Here is a 20,403-nt window from a genome sequence, read left to right on the forward strand (position 1 = left end):
CATTTTGTCCAGCGTTAGTGCACTATTCAATCTGCATCGCTGAAGTTCAGCTTTACAGCGTGATTGACAGTTCAAGGCAATGTTCCCTCTTTATTGAGGACAGCGTTCACGGTAAACGCTGCATATGTCAGCTCAATTGGATATGAGCTTTGAATTTCTATCGCTGAATCTGTAAGGCCTTAGTGTTGTGTCCTTCACTTGTAGCTGAGAGTTTTTCTGTGTTACAGTGCCACTGGAATGTTAGGTGAACCACAGTCAGAGAACTGGGTGTACTTGTTAAGGTTGACATGCTCACTTGTATTGGCCCTGTTACAGAGTACTTGTAAATGTTTGTCATGACAACTCAATTCCTATGGAAAGTTGATTTTGAATTTTCTCCCAGAGTCTTGTAGTTGGTCAAACTGAAAACCACATGCTAACTTTTGACATGCTTCAGTATCATTTAAGTTATACAGATCATCTTATTTGTGGTATTGTACTTTACCCACAGCCTGCTACTGAAACCTGACAATTTGTCATGTTTAACAAGGTGCTGAATCATTAACTTAACAAGATGGCCTGTAATGACTTGACACATTTGGAATACTATTACCATAAATAGCTAGCCCTTTCAGGGAATGGAACTGCGGCCCCTGAGTTTGTAGCCAAAATCTAATAGGTTACTATATCACTACCCCCATACATACACTGGAGTGGTGGGTTGTTTTATAGACCCTCTTTGTTCTTGGATTTATTGTTCACATTGTCCTGTTGAAGTTGGGATGAAGAAATCAGGTCTAGAGTGCTCAACTCTGGACCTCAAAGCCAGAACCACTGCATTTCTTTCATTGTTCCTCTCTAATCAGGGACTGATTTAGACCTGGGAAACCAGGTGAGTGCAATTAATTATCATGTAGAACAAAACCAGCAGGATCCGGACCTCACAGGGTAAGAGTTTAATACCCCTGGTCTACAGGATCAAGCGAGGTTGTCTTACTTTACTTTTCTATCACTACTGTATTAAGTTCCCCTCCAATCTAATGGAGTACCACTTTGGGTTGTGTAAATTGTATTATCCTTTGTGAAAGCCTCATGTTAATTAATGTCAAAGATCATACACAATTGAGGGGAGTTTAGACAGTAAGTAACCATGCAGAGAGGTGGAGTTGGGTGAATGGGCCTTTAATTCTGTGTCCTCCAGAGGGCAGACTGACACACCATGAGAGATGAGCTATGAGTGTGTCGTAGTGTACAGCGGGTCTAACCATTTTGGATTCATGTAATTCTTGGTTCAATCTCTGTCACATCTCAGCTAAATTGTCTCTTTGAATAAAACCAGACCCTTATCATATTTCCAATTTTCCTTATCCCAGTATGAGACGAAGAAGTGTGGTCCAATATTCATCCACAAACACGATTGAAATGCTTTTAAAGTATCACACATTGAGTGTTGAAGTTAATTTATTGTACTTTCAATCACAGTTTGTAACAAATGTATCGCAGTACTTGTGGGGAAAGAGATGGATTGATTTTGCTATGGTCCTGCAGCATCATCTAACCAAGAATGTTGGTCTCAGTTAAACTGCTGAAATGCTTGCATTTTAGGTATTCAATGATTGAAAGCTAAGGGACTAACTGTTTCTGCTGGTGTCTAAGTATGCCTACACAACAGCTGTTTGTCAACATCATCTGCAGGTGCCAGCAACCACCCATAACTCCTGCTTAATGTTTTCATTAGGTTGCAGTAATGATAAGAAACAAGGGTATGTATAAGCTTTTTATTGATCAATATAGATACTAACATAACTGTTTCTAACCAACAATTTCATCCCTTATATCTTTCACTGAGCTGAAGTTGAGTCCTTGACTCTTGCTGGAAAACCAGGGATGATTTGAAGCCGTCCTCTGCGACTCCACTGTCCTGATTTACATTCCTCCTAAAGCTCTCGTGGCGACACGCCTGGCCCACTTCCCCCTCCAGATGACTGATAAACCCCCCCCCCGCCACAGGACAGCCAGAGGCCAGGGTACCAAAAGTAAAGCAAGGCCCATCGAGAGGCACTAGGCCCCAGACCCTGTGGACAAACAGCCATGGAGGAATATACTTGTTTTTTTTGCTGGACTTAAAGCCATTCAATATAATCTGAAGTGCTTTGTAAATATTATGTATAAAATACAAAATACATTATTTGAGGTTTTAGAACATTATGAAACCCAGGGATGAGCCATTACACAGGATAAAATGCCTACATTTCTCAAATATTAAACTATACTGAGGGCTTCCATCACATTCACAGGGTTTAATGAAAGGCCTGTAGTGTTTTATGACACCTTGAAAAGAACAGTGGAAGTCAATCTAAAGCTCCAATTAAGGCCAGCCGCTCTGATCTCCTCCTGGTTCTTCCTGTGAACATTTGAACTAAATAACAATGAACAGATCATCCCTCCACTTAGTCATTGGTAAGACAATGAGGTGGGAGCTTTAAGAAAAAAAACGATATTTGGTTGTGGCAATTAAGGCAAGTGTTTGAACTTTTGTCCTTCAACATGTACAAGGCACCCACATTAATCAAATACATTTTTGTGCATTGTCTCATACCGAATGTAAGAGATTTTTACAGTGCAGTTGTATAGGAAATAAATCATTCATAAATACCAGAAGCCACGATAACATCCTTGTGTGTGTGATTTATATATATAAAACACAGTATCTGTTAAAATCTAAAATGTACAAAAATAAAAAGGCAGGTGTTGGAGAGGATGGGTACATGTGACTTAGTCAACCGTCAAATTATGGAATTATGAGGATATGTTTCCCCCCCATTGAATTTGAAATCTACAAATATATCCCGGCTTTGAATAATTCAAATCACCATTAACATATGGGGGGGGCAAATGGGTATTGTGAACAAGTAAGCAAAACCTGCTAAAAACAAATGTTTAAAGTGTTCAAGACAGGGTAAAAACAATAATTCCAAAACAGTAAAGATCCTTCCAGTTTACATTTAAAGATGGAATCCGCGCCACCCTACCACCGCTGTTATTGTTGCCAAACAGAGGCACGTCGCACAGCATGTAAAAAGATATTGCAGTACATACATATTGTGCGATTCTATCGAGCGTGTAATGATGTACCAGGGGGAGAAAAAAAAAGTGTTAGTCGTTTTCAGAAACTTCTTAGTTGTAATATCGCAGATAAACCGACCTCTGTGTGTATATTAGGTACACCCATCTAGTACCAGGTAGGATCCCCCTTTGCATCCAGAACAGCCTGAATTCTTTGGGTATTCTACAAGGTGTTGGAAAAATTCCACAGGGATGTTGGTACATGCTGACGCGATGGCATCATGCAGTTGCTGCAGATTGGACGGCGGTACATGCATGCTGCGAACAGGCCGTCCCATCTAATCCCAAAGATGATCTATTGGGTTGAGGTCTGGGGACTGTGCAGGCCACTCAAGTAAACTGAACTTGCTGTCATGTTGTGGATAGACGAGTTGTGCATTCCGAGATGCTGTTCTGCTCCATTATTTGTCTGTTTGTTGCCCGCCTGTTAGTTTGCACGATTCTTGCCATTATCCTTCGACCTCTCATCAACGAGCTGTTTTCTCCCACAGGACTGCCGCTGATTGGATGTTTTTTTGTTTGTCGCACCATTCTTTGTTAAACCCTAGACATTGTCGTGCGTGAAAAGCCCAGGAGGGCGGCCTTTTCTGAGATACTGGATCTGGCGTGCCTGGCACCAACGATCATACCACGCTCAAAATGTCACTATTTTTGCCCATTCTAACGTTCAATCGAACAGTAACTGAATGCCTCAAAACCTGTTTGCCTGCTTTATATAGCACACCACAGCTACATGACTCACTGTCTGTAGGAGGGATCAATTTGTGAACGGGGTGTACCTAATAAACTGTCCGGTGAGTGTGATATAAATATATAAACAGATGAGGCTGTTTCCACCATTAACGATTCCAATTTTTGATTGTCAATTCACCCTGATAAGCCCGATTTGTTCAGCCAGAGAATCAACTGCCCTTTTGAGTAACAACAAAAACAACCAAAGCAGTGAAACAACTAAAATGTGAAATTCAGTCACACTAGTCAGCTAGGGCAATGTGCAAATTAAACTAGATTACAATCCACATCAGAAGAGATTACCTAGTGAAATTAATAAATCGTAAAAGTAACCATCTTTCCAAGAATGTCACCAATGAGATTCTAGGGTGGTATGTGCAGAGACAAGAGGCTGAGTGGAGACAGGAGCTGAGGAAGGCAGGGTGTGCGTCTGTATCTTCGTGTGCAGACACATGCGTGTCTACACCAGGCTCCCCGGCCAGGACACCACAGTCAGTGTGACTTTATTCTTCTGCAGCTTGAGCATGGGGATGAGGGACGAGTTGTTCATGCCCACCGTGGTGGCTCCGTTCACAGCTACAATCTCATCACCACACCTAGAGACAACACCGAGGGACAGTCAGGAAACATGGGGCACAGAGATGGGCACAAGAAATGCAATACAATGACCTAACCGCCACCATAATCAGTCTCCTAACAGCTGTGCATTAATTTCTAAATATGATGGACTTCTACAGGAGAATCACATTTAAATGAGCACTGGATACCAGGCTGGCTTCATCTCTGCTCTCAGTTGAATTAAAATGGTGAAACCAGGTATTTCTGTTCAATCCTGTCCTTGGGGAGGCAAGTCTGCACAAAAGGGAGTACATGCCTTATCAAAGAACAGGGCAGGCTTACCAAAACATAACTCCCTTCTCACTGCTCCTAAACTCCGTCACCCACCCAGATAGTAACATGTTTTTCCTCACTGAAGTTTATTATAAGAAACTAGCACTGGCCGTGTGAAGCAACTCACTTGAGGCGTCCGTCGAGGTAGGCGGGTGTACCAGGCACGATGGTCTTGATGAAGAACGGCTGCTGTCCCTGACTCTCCTCGAAGCCGCCCACAATGCTGAAGCCCCAGCTCTCCTGATTGGTCTTCAGCAACACGATGTCACGGCACCAGTGCATGTGACTAAGGAGGAGAGGAAGTGACGCTCAAAAAAATGTGTCCGTGTGATTTCATAAGCGCAGAATTAAGACCGTCGTGTTTTAAATGGCCACCTGAAACAAGTGATAGGGTACTTTTCCGACACAACAGACTGTGTCCAAGCATTATCACACTGTTCAGACTAATATTGCTTGCTAGTATTGTCCAACTACTGAAGTGTTGAGTACAAGCTGTACTCATGACACAGATTGGATTTGAAGAAATGCAAAGTTGAGGTCATGCAAACTTGAGGTAAGTTATTTTCCAACCAATGGTTAGTGTGTGTGCTTACCTGGGAAGCCCCAGCCAGCGCGTCCACAACGGGGCCCAGTTGACGTCATCCTCCCTTGGATTTTCCACAGACTCCATTGCCTCCTTGGCGGCCTCCCCCTCATCCTCTGGGTCTTCTGAGATGGTCTGGATGACCCTGAGGACCACCTGGGCCTGAGCCGTCTGGGCCTTCAGCACCGACACCGCCTCATTGTAAGTCAGCTGGGTCAGATCCACGCCGTTGATGCTCAGCAAGACATCCTCTGGGCAACAGAAATCAGAAACATGTCAAGAAAATGTAGCCTCTGCATGCAAAGCTGGCCTTGACATTTAACATGAAGACCTTTTGATGTAAGAGGTATGCATAGTCTACCCCTTCACTAACAGAATTATCCCCTTAAGCATTTAAATCTGAACATTAGCCATGCTACGTGGGGGGTCAATGTATGGAATGAAAACTGTCACGTCCTATCAAAACCATGACTGATAATGGTCACTGGTTTGGTGGTTATATGAAAGCATACGGTGCATTCAGAAAGTATTCAGACCCCTTGACTTTTTCCACATTTTTACATTACAGCTTTAGTTTGAAATGGATTAAATTGTATTTTTTCCCTCAAACTATACACAAAACCCCATAATGACAAAGCAAAAACAGGTTTTTAGAAATTTTCACAAATGTATAAAAAGTTCAAAATAAACTGAAAATATCACATTTATTCAGACCCTTTAGTCAGTACTTTGGCAGCGATTACAGCCTAGAGTTGTCTTGGGTATGATGCTACAAGCTTGGCACACCTTTATTTGGAGAGTTTCTCCCATTCTTTTCTGCAGATCCTCTCAAGCTCTGTCAGGATGGATGGGGAGTGTCGCTGCACAGCCATTTTCAGGTCTCTCCAGAGATGTTCAAGTCAAGTCTGGACTCTAGCTGGGCCACTCAACAACTTGTCCCGAAGCCATTCTTGTGTTGTCTTGGCTGTGTGCTTAGGGTCGTTGTCTTGTTGCAAGGTGAACCTTCTTCCCAGTCTGTTGTCCTGAGCACTCTGGAGCGGGTTTTTATTAAGGATCTCTGTGTACTTTACTCTGTTTATCTTTCCCTCGATCCTGACTAGTCTCCCAGTCCTGCCGCTGAAAATCATCCCCACAGCATGATGCTGCCACCACCATGTTTCATCTTAGGAATGGTGCCAGGTTTCCTCCAAAGAGTTCAATCTTGGTTTCATCAGACTAGAGAATCTTGCTTCTCATGGTCTGAGAGTCCTTTAGGTTTCTATTGGCAAACTCCAAGCGGGCTGTCATGTGCCTTTTACTGAGGAGTGGCTTCCGTTTGGCCACTCTACCATAAAAGGTCTGACTGTTGGAGTGCTGCAGAGATGGTCATCCTTCTGGAAGGTTCTCCCATCTCCACAGAGGAACTCTGGAGCTCTGTCAGAGTGACCATTGGGTTCTTGGTCACTTCCGGGCCGCCAGCTCTAGGAGTCTTGGTGGTTCCAAACTTCTTCAATTTAAGAATGATGGTGGCCACTGTGTTCTTGGGGACCTTAAATGCTGCAGAAATGTTTTGGTACACTTCACTAGATATGTGCCGACACAATCCTGTCTCCACAGAGAATTCCTTCGACCTCATGGCTAGGTGTTTGGTCTGACATGCACTGTCAACTGTGGGACCTTAAATAGACAGATGTGTGCCTTTCCAAATCATGTCCAATCAATTGAATTTACCACAGGTGGACTCCAATCAAGTTGTAGAAACATCAAGGATGATCAATGGAAACAGGAAAGGGAAATACCTAGTCAGTTGTCCAACTGAATGCATTCAACTGAAATGTGTCTGCTGCATTTAACCCAACCCCTCTGAATCAGAGAGATGCCAGGGGCTACCTTAAAATCGACATCCACATTTTCGGCGCCCGGGGAAGTGGGTTACAGTGCCTTGGTCAGGGGCAGAACGACAGATTTTTACCTTGTCAGCTTGGGGATTCGATCCAGCAACCTGGGTTACTGGCCCAAAACTCTAACCACTAGGCTACCTGCCACCAATGCACCTGAGCTCAATTTCAAGTCTCATAGGGTCATAATGCTTTTGTAAATTAGGTACTTCTGTTTTTTATTTTTAATACATTTACAAACATCTCTAAAAACCTGTTTTCGCTTTGTCATTATTGGGTATTGTGTGTAGATTGATGAGAAACAAGTTAAGGGGTCTGAATACTTTCAGAATGCACTGTATATCCCAAGTGTACCTTTTTTGATAGTGCCGTCTCGGTGCAGGCAGCCGACAGGCTGGACACTGGTGATGTAGACGGGCAGTCGGCTGCGGCAGTCCCTCCCCCCAGCGATGGTGATGCCCAGGGAGAGTCTTGGCTCCTTCTTCAGACTCACCATCTTCTCCTGACTGCAGAAGCCCCCTGGTGGATCCTGGGAAACACCAGGAAGAACCCTTCATTTGCTTTACATTGATGAGGAGCATGCAGTAGGCTATTTAGATTTGCTTCCTGTTCTTGAGATCAAAACAACTTCATAAGAATTATTTCTGGTCATCATAGAAAAGAGTAGCGTCAAAGAAAAGTAGCACAATATGCCTGACTCGGCATTCCTTCTGGGGTGTGCTGCTCATCATCTGCCCCTCTCCATTTCCTAGAACTGAGAAGGATCTTTTGACTTAATTGATTCCTTGTGAAACCGCTTGTCCAAAACAATGTAAGCAGCAACATCTCAGATGCAGCTGCGGACTCGAGAGGTAATGTGCAAGGATCGACACTCGGCTCCCGAGTGCAGGTGTCGACATCCACAGCTCCTGCCAGCGTCCTTGTTGCTCTCTCTCTGGAGTCTGTTAACCTTCAGAGGGGGCTGGGGAGGAGAGACCTCCCTCTTCCTCCCCCCAGCAGGGAACCCTTCACCCCCAGCAACACTCAAAGCCTGGCCTCTGCAGGTGAAAGCTAACCATCAGCAGCTTTGATCCTCTGCCACCCAAAGCAACAAACAAATAGAACATGGTGAGGCAGCACTCTGGACCTTTTGATCAGGAGTGAGCAGGCCCCAGAGAAGGGCTTTTGTCCCAGGACCAGGGACACAGGTGTCAGTCTGCTCCCAAGGCCCCTTTCACCACTGCCTGAGTGAGGAGGGCTTCTGTGGATGTGCTAGGAAGCCTGTACTGGTGACAGAGGGCTGGGGTGTGACTGATCGACCATGGTGCCATGATCACATTATGTAAACATGAGAAGCTTGTAGGATCATGTGTGTACACACCAACATACAGCAGTTTTTAGTACAGTGATTTGTAAGTTCTAAACATCCGGAGAGGAGATTGTTTACCTTCATGTAGGTGGAGGGGCGTCTGAAGTACTGGGGTTCTGGAGCCCTCCTAGCCACACGGCCCTGCCCCTCTCCCCCACTGCCCCCCTCCTCCTGGGCCTCCGGCTGCCTCATCACCACAAAGTTCACCCGCACCTCACTGGCCTGCAGACACACACAGTTCAGGCCTCAGATTCATTACACAGCCAGCAAATATATCCTGGGAACCTCTGCTAACATGAAAGTCAATGTTTCCGTAAGAGATCATAATAAATCCTATTTCCATGTCTCGTGCTTTGGTCTCCATGAAATAGCTGTGCTGTAACTTGTCTACTACAGAAGACCTACCTGTATGATCTGTGCTGCGTTCTCTGGGGTGCCGTGTCTCAGGTCCTGCCCGTTGATGGCCATCACCTTGTCATTGTTGCATAATTTCCCGTCCTTGGCCGCCAGCCCCCCTGCCAACAGGTCCAAAATGAAGACCCCCGTCTCGTCCGACTTGCGGATCAGCTTGATGCCAAGCGGCTCCGAGCGATCCCTCTTTACCAGCGTCACCTGGATCACCGTACCCTGGTTGTGGGCGGTGCTGTGGGGACTGTGAGAGGGAGGGGAGGCGGTGGCCATGATGGTGGAGGAGGGAGTGTGGTGCTCGAGGCCAGGGCGTTGCGGGTGACGGGGGTTGAAGCCCTTCTCCTGCATGACGATGAGTCTGAGCAGAGGGCATGGCCGCCGCAGCACGGAGATGGCCCGGCCGTGTGGGATAGACGCCAGGCTGACATCATTCACCTAGACACAACACCACATGGTCAGCAACACGGACACTGATACAGCATCCCTCTGGAACACTGCAGGTGGACTAAATATACATAGAGTATCGACAGCTGAGCGAAGTGACTGGTCCCTGCGCTGATGGAGAGCCAAATTGAAATGCTTTCTGCTGATCACGGTAGAATTATGTAGAACAATACATCCTAGGATAGAGGTGTAACTAGTTACTTCTAAACTGGTATTGTTTGTATGGTGAAAAACATTTTTTCAGGTTGGCCTTATGTCATACAAAACGATTGACATCACCGTTTTTAACAATAAGAAAATCAATAGATGTAGACATACCACTTTAAAAATACTAAGAGCTGTGCCTCCATCTTTACAGCCAAAAACCACAGGTACCTCGAGTCATATTGCTCGAGACATTGCATCGACCTTTGGTTGAGAAGGTGCACAAAATTATTGGACCCATTTTTGACCAAATCCAGCTTTACAAACCTCATTCAAGAGAAGCCCTTCTTAAAAATCAATACATCGACTCAGGGGGAAGCGAGGGATTCAATTTCAACAAATTAAGATCGCAATCTCTGCTCTGTCGCACATCTCTCTTTACAGCCAATAGCTGTCCACAAAGGACCCCAAAAAGTGAGCGGTTATATTACTGCTACCAAGGCAGCTAGTAGGGGTGAGATGAGTTTTTATTCTAAATTTGTGATTGGTCAGCCCAGAGGAAGAGATGGGCACAGGCATTGTCATGTACCCCTGCCAGACAGCCGGGGGGAGGAGAAATCTGAGGAAGAGAGAGGGAGCAGGCTTCTGGGAAGAAAGGAAGCTGTATCTTTGTGAAACCCCCTTCAAAAGATATACCATCTCTGTACCCTAGTTCTACCCTCTGGGTGGAAACCAGATTTGAGTTTATTTAGATTTTTACAGGGACAGGGACATCTAGCGAGTGGTCTTATGTGTTGAGACAACCTCACCACTAGCATGCCATTTACATACAACCAGGACCATAGCCTAAATGTCACTAGACTACGTGTCATAATCAGCCCTTTCTGACCAAGAAAAATAAAACATTGAAGAAAACCAGACAGAGCCTGTCTGCAATCAGGTGAACTTTGTTCCTTCCAGAAGATGGGGCTCGGCCTGAAACAGCAATAGCTCAACAGTGAGTTTCAAAACCCTGTTTCATGGGCCTGCTTGGAGAACAGATCTCTGCCACGCATGTTACCATGAATCCAGAGACCCGTTCATCCTGAATATCTACTTCCCCACCGACAAATTCCCCCCCATTTACTGAGGATCATGGGAACCCAAGGGAATAGGGTTGTGTGGAATAATAGGTCAAAGCTTCTTATAAAGCACCATCTTCACAAAGTGCAGCCATTACCATTGTTAAGGTGGACATTTCAAAGTATATGGCTACGGCAGTAAAGCTCCATAAGATGATGGGAAGGAGGGCCCTGAACATATTTTTCAGGTGACCTATCCCTCTATTATTTACAGTGAGGAACCCGTCTCACCTCCAGAATGTGATCCCCCGGGGCCAGCCTGCCATCGCGGGCCGCCAGTGAGTCACAGATGATCTCCTGGATGACTATGCTGCCTAGGGGCGTGTCCTTTCCTCCCACAATACGCAGGCCCAACTCCTGCTCCTCCCGAATCATCTCTACCACGTTGGCCTCGGCCACCAGGCTGGACCGCATGGAGGTCTCTGTGGGGGGAGAAGGGGGCAGACAAGGGCATGATGATTTGAGGTACACGTTTACGTAAACAGAGACAAACAACCTGACAAACGCATGCACGGGCACACACACTCACCGAGATTCAAATATGCTCAAACACATATCAATGGTCCATGGTTGCCTTTCATTGTGTGCGCAATGCCAACACACCCTGGGGTTCTGAATCAAGTAGGGCAAGTGGCCACCTATTCCCCAAGAATCACTCACAATGAGGTAATAATTTCTGCGATAATGATCGCCAGCGTTGCCAGGTAACTTTGTTTTGATGGACTTTGTTCCACAGTACTGGATTACAAATTCCCTGGAGGGGTTGTAAGTCTAGACCAGACAGAGGTTAGGTTGATACCAGAGGAGACTGGTGGGGGGAGCGATAGGAGGACAGGCTCATTGTAATGGCTGGAATGGAATACATGGAACGGAGTCAAACACATGATTTCCATATGTTTGATACCGTTCCATTGTAATGGCTGGAATGGAATCAATGGAACGGTATCAAACATATGGAAATCATGTGTTTGACTCCGTTCCATGTATTCCATTCCGGCCATTACAATGAGCCTGTCCTCCTATAGCTCCTCCCACCAGCCTCCTCTGGTAAATACACCTTTTGAAGGTTCAGACGAGGATTTGGCCAGAGTGTCTGAAATCCTAAGCCCCCAGCTAAATGATCAGCACTCGTCTTATCCAGGTCTGACAACTCTCTTGCCAGGGACGGCCACATCAAAGGGGCTTTGATGACAGACTGTTTCCTTTCCCTGGGTGCGTTCATAAAATCCTTACATATTCGTTGCCCCGATTGACACTGATATATTTGTCCATTCTTAGAAAGTATCCTATTTTCTTTTTCCAGTGGGAGCTCACTGCTATTCACTTAGACTGACAGACTATCATTATCATACAACAATAATCAGACTTCAGACATAGTGACGTTAGTGTAACGTCTATCTGGTTTGTGTTGTGGGCACATCAGGGAGTGAGTGACGTGTGACATCTTACCGTCCTCGCTCTCTTCGAAGGCAGGGTTGATGAGGCCAGGCTCGGGCTGGGTGTCCCGGGTGGCGGTACGGGTATGTTTGGTATCAGCTCCTGACTCCCCCTCCCCCCTGTTCCCCTTTAGCTCATTCCAGGGGGGTCTCTTCCTCCTCTCTGCCTCCTCCCTCAGCCTTCTGAAAACAGGACATCTTAGAGAGGGAGGAGAGGGAGAAAGAGGAAGAGAGAGAGAGTTAAGTCAACATTCAACAATCCTCCTTTTAATTAAACCTCATGACATTCATCCAAAACTGTCCGTGAAGGTAACCTAAAATACGCTGAGTGAGCACACGCCTCCTACATTTCTTTAGATACCGTGTGACCAGCAAAAAAGGGAGTACGATCAATGTTCATTCATTTGTTTCAGTGAGGAGAAGTCTAAAAAGCTAGAGGTGTGGGAAATGGGAATGAATAGATTTAGTGACTGGTGAGGGAGTCAGAGAGCGAGACTATGAGAAGAGGAGAAGAACTATGCAGATGAGGAGCCTTTTTTACTGCATTGCAGGGAGTCTGAGGGGGGGACAGGTTGAGTGTGATTAAGTCAGAGAGAGAACTACTGCTGCTGGTCCTGCTGTCTGAACTTTGCCTCCTGTCTGTTTGCACGGATGGTTGCAGGATGACCAGTTATCATAACATAACCTTTACCCACTACTGACTGTGTCATAGCTGCTTGCTAACCACTAAGACGCTAAGCACCACACCACACTGGCCAAGTGAGGAAATGGAAGGCTAATCCACAAATGACAAAGATCTCGGGGATATGACATTTGAGACTGAACCTCTCCTTTGAGTCCAGGCACTATGTAATAAAAGATGTGTCATGGGAGACTCTAAACCTGATTGACTTATGTTATGTGAATCCATGTTAAGTTAATTTTGAGTTAATGGGTCAAATGTTAATTCCAAAATTCAGGCATGGGAAAATAAATAGACCAGCCAAATATAAACTACAGTAAACAGACAGGTACTATTTTGGCTTACTTATTCTGGTTGCAAAGCAGACAGTTTAAACTCAACTCTTAACTAAATACCTTTCCCCATCTCAAACTGCCTCTTCTCCACCCCATGCCAATCATCACCCCTTCGCGGTGCCCCAGCCATAACCCTATTCACCTGTTGTGCAAGTGGGGCTGCAGCTCACAGCGCTGCATCTGCTGCTGGCACTCAGCTTGGTGTGGACAGAGCACGGTCAGCTTGTCCAGCAGGTTCCTGACCAGCAGGCTGGAGGGCCGGCAATGGTACAGCTGCAGCTGCTGGCGGTCCACGGGACAAAAGTCCTGCTCCTTCAGGAAGCTGCTGAGGCACTGGAAGCAGTAGGTGTGTCCGCACGGCGTGTCCATGGGCTGCAGCAGGGGCTGCAGACAGATGTGGCACACCAGCTCGTCATCTACCTCATCCTGGTACTCAAACAGGTGGTTCTCCTGTCCTCCCTCGTGCTGCTGGCCACACTCCTTGCACATCTTTGCCCATGTTAGGCCAGCACTGCAGCTGCTATTGGGGACCATAGGCTCTGTCATGGCCACAGGCTGGAGTACCTAGCTAGCAAGTCCAACTTCCAATGTTCCACTGTCCTACTTCCTCTGTGCCCTCGTTTTCCTGAAAGGATATGCTTAGTTTATTTCATAAGGGGGGCAAACATCCCAAAGTGAAGGTGAGGTTGAAACCCTGATCCACCGCGTGTCATCTCCTCCTCACGTCTTCATCCTAGATTTCTGTTTAGGGAAGCACAAAAAGAGGTCTGCCGTTAGTGTTGGGATTTTCCTACTCATATTGACTGGCTCAACAGGAAATGACACAGAGCGGCAACAATATGGAGGCTGGAGCAGCTGTTTCCTCTCAGCCAGTTTCCTGAGAGACTAAAGGAATTCTCCTTTCGGCTACATATCACTGTGCACTTCATTAAAATAGCGGGGGGGCTAGAATGACGTGCTAGAATGAAAACTGAATGAACTGGGCAGAAATGCAATCCTCTAATGACCCCCTCAGCTGTCTCTATCCCTCTGTGAGGCTTCTAATCTCTCCACTAATTCCCTGTCTTTCGGTGAGGCTGATAAGAAATGCATTCTTCGCTTTTAGAAACTTACTCTACACATGTGCAAAGAAAAGAAGCCGATGTGTAAGCTTCAATCAACACTTGTCAAATGTATCGTATAACCAGGGAATTGCAGCACAAACAAACAAGCATATGAGTGTGGTGTGAATATCTCAAAGTACACTGAATAGGAGTACCTAACCAACAATACTGACGCAAATACTGAGCTGTTTTACGTGCCACCATTTCTCGTTCCACTTTGTCACATGATAAAAACCCAGCCAACAGCATTATGTACACAGACCAGCTTCCCTGCATTCCCAGCACTCCTCTCTGACCCCCGTCGAGAGGTCAGCAAGGCAAAAGGGGCAGCAGGGTAGAGCGGTGGACTAGCAACCGGAAGGTTGCAAGTTCAAACCCCTAAGCTGACAAGGTACAAATCTGTCGTTCTGCCCCTGAACAGGCAGTTAACCCACTGTTCCTAGGCCGTCATTGAAAATAAGAATTTGTTCTTAACTGACTTGCCTAGTTAAATAAAGGTTAAAAAAAAGAGCAGATTGATTCTGTAGCTTGTTCGTCATTACCTTGTTGCACCTACCTGAGAAGCTGATATCAGCGTTGTCAAGGGCCCCGGCCGGTCGGCAGCCACCGCATGCAAACAAGAAACTCAGACCCAACAGCTGTGCTGGCTGCCTGCAGCCTAACTGAAACCAGAGCTCTACATCCCCGGCACACAGTCAGAGGTTCTGTGTGTGTGCCCAGCACTGCACCAGCTGTGTGGCAAACTGAGGGGGAGTGGTGTGACTAGACTGAGGGAGGGGATGTAGAGGTTGAGGGAGGGGGGACTCAGACTGCTGATGTTGCACTAGCGCAGGCAAAACACTGAGGCCAAACCCAAGGCTGAGGAATTACACCAAGGCTGTAGTGTACACACACGGAGGTCAAACAGGACAGCCCACTCTCTCACCGCCTTTCTCGTTACTCAAGTGATCCTTCGTCTTGTAATGGATAAGCGTCACGGATCCTGTGGCAAAGCAGAGGAAGCATAACCAAGGTTCTGCCCGACTTCTTTGGGAATTCACATGACCAGACTCAATGACTCCACAAATACTCAATCTGACCTGAGATTACTTCAGAAGATGGATGATGAAGTCAAGTGTGTCCCATAATTGGAATTCTGTGTAAAATAAAACAAACGCCACCCACTTGACTGGAGTAGACGGAATGCCTCCTTATCAACACATGCATGTTTAGACTTGCCTGGGCGAAACAGAGATTAGCCTAAAAACAATTCCTCCTAATCTTTGGTATGCATATTTGCCATAGCATAAAAAGCACACAGTCTATAAATGTTTAATAGGAGAGAGCTGGACAGAGAATGTAGCTTAGAGATAGGGAATGAAAGGGTCTATCGAGTTTCATTGAGGATGTAGCATGGGTGGTTATTAGAGGCCGTGGGCTGCTGAGGAGCCAGGCAGGCAGGGACCCAGAATGATAGTCCTTTTAGGAGATGAGCAGTTGTACAGACTTAATGTAGTTATCCTCTGAAAGAAGGTACCTTCTTTCAGAGGATAACTTTATTACGCATGTTCAACTACTCATCTCCTAAAAAGGACACGTTCTCATGTATAACCCATTTAAATGTTCCATTGAGATTCAATGTTTAAATCATATTAATCAATGTTAAATATCATAATAAAAAATACATTAAAACATATTTTAAAATCAATGGTTTCTAATGCCTGGAGGAAATAGCTAGGGAAAAAACTACTTGAAATGAAATTACTCATGGTATATGTCTTCAGTCAAATCGTTATCCCGGGCTAAACATGCTTTGACAGCAGTGGTATGCAGTGCTATACATTGTAATATTGGCAACGTTGCGTTGTTAAGTACTGAACTGTTCATGTGTAGTTCTGGTATAAGGTGTGCTCTGAAGATGACAAGGTGACCTTAACAAGGGGGGGGGGGGGGATACCTCAACATCAATGTGTAATCATGTGACATTCAAAGCTTTCTTGGCTCAACATTTAAGAACAGTCACTCATAGCCAGATGAGCTTTTAAGTCAAACAGGACTGCCAGCTGTTCAGTCACTGTGGTTATGACAGACAATAACCTCCCCTCACCAATGTTTCCATTGTCTCCACAACAGAGGTGAGTCACATTTTCTGCACACCCTCGTAAAAGTGAACGCAGGTAAATCCATTAGGCAGACAGAAAAGAGAGACGTATTAGATCAGCTAAAAGGGGTGTGCGGAAATCCTGACTGATTTGACTGTCCGTTATGGTTGACAAAGTGAAAATACAGGGAACGCCCTGTATACTTGCCCCCTAAAGTTCACATTGCTTCACAATCTACCCACTCCCTTTCTACACCAGTATGATTGCTCGCCACCCTGAAGCCTTGAGCATGGTACCCATTGGTGCCAGTCTCCATTACAGAACCCCATCCAGGCTAAAAAGTTACAGGTTGTCATCCTCCCACTGTTCACCAGCAGACCACTGTCTGGAAAGCACACAACACACTGGGTTCCAGAAACAAGACATCAACTTCTGACCAGGAATATCCATCCATGAATAGAGAGTTCCTTAGGTCTGCTACTCAATAGATTGAATGAAAAAGAAAAGCATGAATTATCATCCATTACTCAAAAGGAACGTACCACTTCCAAACCAATTACCCCTATAGCCTACATCTGTTTTTATAAAGATGTGAAGATGGATGATTTGACACAAACAACCTCTTGATTTAGGCGCTTAGGAACATGACACTAGTTTCCCATGGAGAGGAGCTCACAACTAACAATAAAACAGTCATTAGCCAATAGCCACTACCACCTCAAGATCAAATAGGACTGTCTGAACTTGACATGCACATCCCATACAAAATACATTTTATTAGGTACATCACCCTGTTCACGAAAATGGTTTGTTCCTACAGACAGCGAGTCACGTGGCTGTGGCTTGCTATATAGAGCAGGCAGACAGGCATTGAGTCATTCAGTTGCTGTTCGATTGAATGTTAGAATGGGCAAAATTAGTGAACTAAGAGACTTTGAGCGTGGTGTGATCGTCGGTACTAGGCACGCTTGTTCCAGTATTTCAGAAACGGCCGGCCTCCTGGTGCGACAAACAAAAAACGTCCAGTCAGCGACAGTACTGTGGGTGAAAACAGCTCGTTGATGGGAGGTCGAAAGAGAATAGCACGATTCTTGATTCTTGATCTTGTGCCCAATGGAGCCACTTCTTCTTGTTTTTAGCTGATAGGAGGTGAACCTGGTGTGGTCGTCTGCTGCAATAGCCCTTCCGTGACATGGACCGACAAGTTGTGCGTTCCGAGATGCTGTTCTGCACACCACTGTTATACTGCGCCGTTATTTGCCTGTTTGTGGCCCGCCTGTGGACCGACAATTCTTGCAAGTTAGTGCCAGGCGGGCCACAAACAGGCAAATAACGGCGCAGTATAACAGTGGTGTGCAGAACAGCATCTCGGAACGCACAACTTGTCGGTCCATGTCACGGAAGGGCTATTGCAGCAGACGACCACACCAGGTTCATCTCCTATCAGCTAAAAACAAGAAGAAGTGGCTCCATTGGGCACAAGATCACCAACACTGGACAATTGAAGAGTGGAAAAAATGTTGCCTGGTCTGACGAATCCCGGTTCCTGTTACGTCATGCTGATGGCAGAGCCAGGATTTGGCGTAAGCAGCATGAGTCCATGACCCCATTCTGCCTGGTGTCAACAGTACAGGCTGGTGGCGTAATGTTGTGGGGAATGTTTTCCTTGCACACGTTAGGTCCCTTGACACTAATTGAGTAACATTTCAATGCCCGATGAATTTAGGCTGTTCTGGAGGCAAAGGGGGGTCCGACCTGGTACTAGATGGCTGTACCTAATAAACTGACCACTGAGCATATACTGGTTGTATGAGCAAATCTCCTTTTACCTCTCTATTCATATGCCTTAATTCAAATGATGTGCCATTGCAATACTCTATAATTTCAATATTCACTGTCAGTGACATAGCCTTAGTGGTATAGAATAAAACCTAGTCATTCACCAGAAAGTGTCCACTTCTAAACACACAGGCTTTAGCACTATTGTGTTACTGTAGAAGAGAGGCCATCGTTGAGGGCTGGTCTATTCCTTGGTCAGAAAACATAAATAATCCAATGTATCCACTGACAGTTGATGTCAAGGTTAACAACCGAGCAAACTTCCCCCTTCATTCAAATTTGCGTTGCACACATGCGTGGTAAATCAATTAAGTGTCACTCCTCCTATACATTTTATGGCATATTACCTTTTTACTCACGTCACTGGAAAATAATGCTGAGCATTCCGCACTCTAAAAACAAACTACTTGACCACATTACGTTCTCACCTTCAACAACACAGCCTGAGATATGTTAGACTACCTTTAACATTTGTTGGAATGTGTTAGACTAGGCTATATACGTATATATATATATATATATATATATATATATATATATATATATATATTCATACACTTATGTTAATGGTGGGCTGTATAAAATGTGTGAGAATACATTTAAAAAGTTTAACACCGTCATATTCGATAAGAGAATAGAACGTACGAGAACATAGAGATAGCCGAGACCGAAACTCGTCTTCTACAATTTGTGAAGGGCTTTTTCCGGAATAACAAAACAAACACAGTCGTGAACTCGTGCTATGACTAAAGTAGCCTATAGTATAGAAAAACGATTAATATAATCGTATACGTTACATGTCTGGGTGAATAATACAGCTCATTTGTCCGAGGGCACCGACTCAGTTGTTAGAAGTACAGGTAATATCCCTAATTTCGAACAACAAAACAAGTATCCTAGGATCTGACGTCTCCACAGGAAGTCCATGCAGGTGATATTTAAATTAGGCAGGTCACTGTCCAACACCACACATGAGTGACTCACTGCATAGATATTCTTTCATCCTTAAATATTGAACACCTTCCTGTACGTGTCATCATCTGCATTTCACGATATTTTACAATGGGCAGTCCCTTCTTCGCATAGTAGCAGCCTAGATTGTAGCCTATGAAGTAATAAACACATTTTGGGAAAGCTTCGATTTTAATTGGCAAAATTATCACGTAATGTTAAATTAAAAGTGATGACCATTTTGTGTTAAATTAAAAGTGAATACCATTTTTTTAGTAGCTAGTAGCCTACAATGTAATGCTCAATTAAGTATGCATTGAGGATGAATGATCAATTGAGGATGCTTAAAAACTCCAGAGTTTGTATGCATAACAGTTTTATGAGAGAAAATTGTAACTGTGCATTTCAATTGTAATAACATTATCAGTTTCTCTCAACTCACCTTGCTTTAGAGGGTGAGAAAAGTGACACACAATACAGTGTTTAAATCTATGTTTTCCCTTCAGTTTCTCCCTTCCCTGATTTATTGGTAAGACTCACATTGAATACAAAGGAGCCATCTGAATGATGCCCAATGAAGTAATAATACTTGCTTTGGGACCCGACCAGTTAAAAGGCTTTTGACACATGAACAGTGTTAGCTTCATACCCCCTGCAGGATGGAAGGGAAGTCTCTGTGTCATAAAACCTCTCTGTTAGGGCCTGTTCCCCTGTGATTTATAGGCCTGCTAAGGAAAAGCTACAGCCAAAGACATACATTTGTTGACATGGTGTGCTCAATGGATGTGTAACAACGCTTCTATCCAGAAAATGTCTAGTGTCCAACTTCTCACAAAACTTAATTCACTCGTGTATTTCTGAACAGTTTTGTGATAACCTCACAGCCTTCTCAGAAAACATGTATAACTGTTATTAATTGTAACATAGACCAGTTTAAGTTTCTTACCACCAACAGATCCAATGGAAGAGTTCTAGAGATCTAAATATTTCGAGATTGACGTTATACGGTACAATTGCAATATCCGGGAGCAGGAGGTATTCAATTGTGAGTCATTGTGTAGACCACTGGAATTGAACAGAGGCATGAGGAGCCCCTTCTTAAGACTGTCGCATTGCTTGAAGCTAATGAGCTTTGATGAGTAAGAGTGACACCGTGTGGTCAATTGTAGGATGACTAACACAAGTTAATGTGTTGCTGTTTCTCACTGAGCCAAGTAAGGGTACCTCTTTAAATAATATTTAGAGAGGTACACTTATCTAAAGAATACATTTGGTGTATTTATCTGTCTTTTTGAAGTTGTTATACATTTTCACAAATTACTG

The 20,403-nt window shown here is 44.8% G+C and overlaps 1 protein-coding gene across 5 annotated transcripts; it reads right to left on the reverse strand.

Moving 5' to 3' along the window:
* Window positions 1-1,421: 1,421 nt before the first annotated feature.
* Window positions 1,422-20,141, reverse strand: LOC135526345 (ligand of Numb protein X 2-like). Of its 5 annotated transcripts, none has more exons than XM_064954652.1 (11): window positions 18,927-19,127; window positions 14,766-15,191; window positions 13,249-13,847; window positions 12,103-12,287; window positions 10,885-11,075; window positions 8,942-9,379; window positions 8,615-8,758; window positions 7,543-7,717; window positions 5,322-5,562; window positions 4,856-5,014; window positions 1,422-4,433 (listed from the first exon to the last, which is right to left on the reverse strand). In XM_064954652.1, exons 3-11 carry the CDS (start codon window positions 13,650-13,652, stop codon window positions 4,298-4,300), a joined length of 2,073 nt encoding a protein of 690 aa, XP_064810724.1. In that variant the 5' UTR covers window positions 13,653-13,847; window positions 14,766-15,191; window positions 18,927-19,127; the 3' UTR covers window positions 1,422-4,297. The 5 variants fall into 5 exon arrangements, with proteins under 5 accessions (XP_064810724.1, XP_064810725.1, XP_064810726.1 ...); XM_064954653.1 differs by having other exon boundaries at window positions 14,752-15,191; XM_064954654.1 differs by lacking the exons at window positions 14,766-15,191; window positions 18,927-19,127 and adding an exon at window positions 20,027-20,141.
* Between the last annotated feature and the right edge of the window lie 262 nt (window positions 20,142-20,403).

The sequence above is a fragment of the Oncorhynchus masou genome, chromosome 32 (genome assembly GCF_036934945.1).
Source record: "Oncorhynchus masou masou isolate Uvic2021 chromosome 32, UVic_Omas_1.1, whole genome shotgun sequence".
Taxonomy (NCBI): domain Eukaryota; kingdom Metazoa; phylum Chordata; class Actinopteri; order Salmoniformes; family Salmonidae; genus Oncorhynchus; species Oncorhynchus masou.

Excerpts from the sequence above, each read along its gene's own strand:
- LOC135526345 (XM_064954654.1), bottom strand. The coding sequence starts at position 13,652 with ATGACAGAGCCTATGGTCCCCAATAGCAGCTGCAGTGCTGGCCTAACA. Across the intron at positions 12,288-13,248 it reads CAGCCCCACTTGCACAACAG|ATGTCCTGTTTTCAGAAGGC; the intron begins GTGAATAGGGTT and ends TCCCTCTCTAAG. Across the intron at positions 11,076-12,102 it reads CTTCGAAGAGAGCGAGGACG|AGACCTCCATGCGGTCCAGC; the intron begins GTAAGATGTCAC and ends CTCCCCCCACAG.